Below are 4935 nucleotides of genomic sequence, written 5' to 3'. Positions count from 1 at the left end.
GCCTCCTGCCTGGCAGCCAGCAGAAGTCTCTGGCAGTGGTGACGATCCCGGCAGAGCAGCAGCCACTGCAGGGTGGCCTTCCCGCTGAGGGCGGAGCGGAGGAGCCAGACCAGAGAGGCGTTGTGAAAAACTCCACCTGGTCAGGGGTTTGCACTGTCATCCTGGTGGCCTGTGTCCTGGTCTTTCTCCTGGGCATCGTCCTCCACAACATGTCCTGCATTTCCAAGCGCTTCACGGTGATCTCCTGCGGCTGAGTCAGGGAGGGGGGTGTGCTCCCCCGGGGGTTGGTTTGGGTCGGTGGTGGTGGTGGTACCGAGCGAGACAATTCACCGCAGCTTTGCCCAATGACTGCAGAACGCTGTGCACCAGGGCAGCGGTGCACCGGCCCGGCCGCGGCCCCTGGCAGTGCAGCATCAGGCCTCCCGGCAGCGCGCGGACAAAATCACGTCCCGTGTCTGGCGGCAATGGCACTAAGGAGGACTGCATGTGTCACCATAATCATTTATCAAAGGAACTGCAACTTACAGTGATTTTTTTTTTATCGTGTTACAAAATTAAAGATATCTATGTAGCTGGTTATACTGTAAAGTATACGGTATGAGCTCTTCTCTAAACACAGTAGATTAAAATCAAAACTGCTCCGTGTGGAATTAAAGGAGGATTGGTGGGCAAGGTGTTCAATACCAGTCCACACATGCATTATTTTTTAATGGGGGGAGGGAGGGAGATTTGTAAAGCAAAGAAATCATTTAGCTGGTAAGGCATTTTATATGCTTTAAACTGCACGTTAATTCAATCAAGTTAGGGAGTTGTATGATAGTTTTTAAAAGGAAACATTTTACAAGCAATCATTTTGTTCCATTGCGTGTGGGTTTATTTCCTCTCTGTTTTTCCCCATTTTTTTTTTTCAACCACAGGGAAGTGACCCTTCCAGCATCTTTTATTTGAAAGAGCTTCTAAGCAGGGAAGCAAAGTGGGTTAGCAGGAATACCTAAAAACGCAGCCAGAACACTTCTGCTTCACGCACAGTATGGCTTTGAATGGAAACCATTGGACATACTGTTTTACCTCCAGTCTGGCAGCAGGGCTTCCCAACCACCTGGCCTTTCTAGCCACTAGTGAAGAAATGGGTCATGAGAAGTCCTAGGGCTTCTCGTGCGAGGGTGTGATAAAAAAATTATTGTTCTTTTTCTGGAGGTGGAGTTTTCTTAGTTGTTTTTAAACAGTTTAGACCTATTTTGCCCCCCTGTTTCTTAGGACATGCAACTGTGCACCCATGGATGGTGTGACAGAGGAGCTGCTGTAAGGAAGCCTCACCATCCCAACTGAGACCAAGGTCCCTTATATGCAGTCATCTAGTAAGAGGCAGTGACATAGCTGGGAGGAGAACCCAGGCCAACCTAACCCTCTACTGGGTCAGCTACCTCTCCTAAACCATTGTGGCTGTCCTGGTGTCAGAATGTCTGGGTGAGCATAACAGAGCCCTTTCCCACATTTTTGTCTTGTAAGTGTTGGTGTTTGTAAGGACAGATTTGAAAAAAAAAAAAAAAAAACCCACAGAAAGTGTCTCTCTCCACCTGTGAGCATCGTGAAACCCCAGTCACTGGCAGTTTACTTCTTGGAAAGAGCCAAATTCCTGAACTTCACTGCAGTAGCACCTTGCTCTAAGCAGTCCCGCTAGCCTTAGTAGTACTGCTCATAAGTAAAACAGAGCTCAGTGTGAATTTGGGTATTTGGCAAATCTGAAAGCTGAAATTTGTGTGAGATTGAAGGATTGAATCAAGGGGCCTGTGACAGACCTTTAGTTAGACAGAAAAATGTGTTGATTTGCACTGCTCCTTTTTGCAAGTACAAAGCATAGCCTCGCTGAAGGGTGACCTCTTCTACCTACTGCTCTTTCTAATAATTAATTAGAGATTGCACAATGCCATATTATAACACCAGAGAACATAATTCTGAGTACACCGTGCCTAAGCTGGCCCTATAGACATCGGTGGTTTTCTGGTTATGTCACAAGATCCAGTTGCTGGTTCACAATAAACATTCCCAGCTAGGATTTCTATCAGGAACATACCTCTAACTTTGTGCTGGACTTCTTTCCCTCCCTGTTCCCAAACCACCATTTTCTTTTTTGATTCCTTTTAACTGAAGAATAGCCTATATGGTGCTTCATTGTTACGGTGTGTGTTGGGTTGTGTATGGAGAGGAACCATTGTGCTGATTTTTATCTACTGTCATATGTATGCGTAGCACAGCAAAAAGAAAAAATAATCTTCAGATAACACATTCAATGCCTTTTTCATGCAAGGCCCGTGTGCAGTATGCCTTGAACCTGGTTTACAAGTATTGTAATTCCATAGACACCTCTCCATGGCATGTTTTGTTTGGTTGCAGTAGGGAGCAGCAGGTATTCCAAAACTGGTCTTGTGAATGTGCTGGTCTTTTGTTGCCAGTAGTTAGCCAGATTTCTACTGACATCCACCCCGTGCTCCTTACTGTGTACAGGAAAGCCAGTTCACAAAAAAATCTTGCCTTTATAACGCTCTTGAGGAAGTGACCAGATACAGGATTGGACCCTCTATTGCCTTATCCCCTGTAGCAGTTGGTGGGTGTACCAGGAGAGTAGCGTAGTTGGAAGATTTTCCAAGAACAGTGCTTGTGTTTTGCACCAGCTTCTGCATTTATTTGTCCAAGTTGTCAATGACTGCACAAAACCACGGGGCAGTCAAAGAGCAGGCCCTGGAGACACAGTGCTGATAACATTAACCTCTTTCTGGCCCTACCTGCGCGGCTGAGGCTGAGGTTTCTCTGGTGATGCAAAGAACAGCTGTCCTGAAAACGGCCCTCTTCATCCCTACGTGGAGGGTGCAGAATGAAAGAGAAATCAGAAATTAGGTTAAAATACCATGCTGCGTAACACGTTATGCAACAGGCAGACCTGGAGTTGATCCGGCATTAACGACGTAAGCATTGTATTAGCAGAATACCATCCTGTATTACGTAACGCAGTACATTGTTTTGTTAATATGACTTCCCTGTACTTTTCTTGCCTGCTGAAATGCACGTTTGACCTAATTTCTCATCCAGACATTTGCCTGCTCGAAGCCTTGTGTAAGAGCAATAAGTAAAACCTCAAGATTTTTGCCTACGTGTGCACGCACAGTGTGTACGTTTGTTCCTTTTTATAAATAGGAGCTCTGGAGATGTTTTTGTTCTGGCTTTAGACTGTGACTATCATTTTAAATTTGCAGCTGCCATATCACGTTGGATCACCTAGCTTTTTTGCTGACTTGTGTAGAAGTGAACTAAGTAGTTTGTTGTAATGTACAGTGTTAAAATGTTACTCGAGTATGTCACTAGTCAAACGACTTTAAAAATGCAGTGCAGTCTGCCCCATTCCTCGGTCCCACACCTGGCATTAAAAAGTGATACTGCTATAATCACCTCTAACTTCTTTGTATTCAATTTTTTTTTAAACCAGCCTTTTCTTCGTAATATTTTTCTTTGTAGAAGCACATTTGGACTCGTGTCAAAATCGTTGGGTTCTGGGCTAGTTTTTGTTCTCTGCTGCCCAATAAGAAATCACTGCCCAGTTCCACCAAAAAAAGAAAAGAAATGTACTGTGACACAGTACTCTTTGAGCAACCGAAATTTATGCTAAAACTTGTGGGTAATTCCTCGAGCACCTGCATTTTTAGAGCAAATTACTCTGTACGAATGTGTATTTATTTGCTTGTTTAATGGGAAGGATGTGTGTGTTGGGGTCCAGCTTAATTTTTTCTCCTGGAAGGTCCCAACTTCCATTTTTGGCTTGTGCTTTCCTGGCAAACAGACTTTAGGGTTCACTCTGTGAAATTTTGTTTAGTGAATTTTAAAAATTCAAGATATACAATTTTGGTATGTGGGATTTTTTTTTTTTAGGAAATTGTTGTTCAGTGAATGTTCTTGCTTAACCAAGATGTAAAGGAGCCTGGATGTTTTGTAAACCTGGAGCAACCATGAGTCCAAAGATTCATCTTTATTGACGAAGCTCAGTCTGAATAAAACATTAGCAGGAAAAGAATATCAAGTGAATTATGGTACCTCTGTTACTTCACCATCGAATGAAGAGTGTGGAAGGGAATTTGGCAGAATTGCTCTGTGTTTTACAGGAGGGTGGCTGAAATTCTTTTCTCGGTGTTTTAAGGCAAAGTATTAAGTGGAGCTTGTGGTAAATAGTAAAAGGTAGTTGATGGTTTAATTACCTTGGAATACAGAATTACAGCTGAAGACTACTGAGACACACAACATTTTTTTTTCTTTTTTCTGTTTTAATCAGATGACTTTGAAAGTTTTAAGTAAATGTTTTGCTTAGGAACATGATGGATTATTGGCCTTGGCTTGAACGTGTATTGCACTGACTGTCTCGCTGGCTCTCCCTTTCTATTGGGCCCTCCTTCCCAATCACATTATTATTACTGGAGCCCTGGGCAGCCAACCTTTCTAATACTGCAGATGCTTCTCTGGAGTAGTGATGGCTGACCTTGCACTGTTTTCGTTACAATCACAACAGGGCTGAACCAAAACCAAACAGTTCATGCATGATTAGAGCTCTTCTGTGGGTGTAACAAAAGCTCCAGGCACCAGCCTCCTGTGTAAACTGGTCCAAGCCTCTGTGTTCCCTGGATGTTTTCACAGCAATGCCACGTAGTGGAGGATGTTGCCTCCTCCCAGTCATAGAAAGGGACTGCACCCACAGCTAAATTGCCCACAGGGACTGTGGCCTGCTGGCATGAGACACTCGTGTGAGTGCTGCAGGAGACAGCAGACTTGACCTTCACGTGTCAAGTGAACATGTCTTAAGTAAAAGTTGGCGTTGAAACTTGTGCTAGTTGCATAGGAAGTGTGGCTCAAGATTTGTTTTTTTTCAGAATTTTTCTATGGGCAGATGAAGCC

General features: G+C 43.9%; 1 protein-coding gene across 1 annotated transcript in view; it reads left to right on the top strand.

Moving 5' to 3' along the window:
• RNF152 (ring finger protein 152) overlaps window positions 1-254 on the top strand; it is a 730-nt gene extending 476 nt beyond the window's left edge. The window contains exon 2 of the mRNA XM_010134959.1: window positions 1-254. This exon is cut by the window's left edge and continues 17 nt beyond it. Within this exon, the coding sequence (XP_010133261.1) occupies window positions 1-254 (254 nt within the window).
• The last annotated feature ends 4681 nt before the right edge of the window (window positions 255-4935 follow it).

Source organism: Buceros rhinoceros, unplaced genomic scaffold, assembly GCF_000710305.1.
Source record: "Buceros rhinoceros silvestris isolate BGI_N320 unplaced genomic scaffold, ASM71030v1 scaffold6944, whole genome shotgun sequence".
Lineage (NCBI taxonomy): Eukaryota > Metazoa > Chordata > Aves > Bucerotiformes > Bucerotidae > Buceros > Buceros rhinoceros.
Note: the sequence above shows the minus strand (reverse complement) of the source record. Positions and strands in the feature narration are given on the sequence as shown.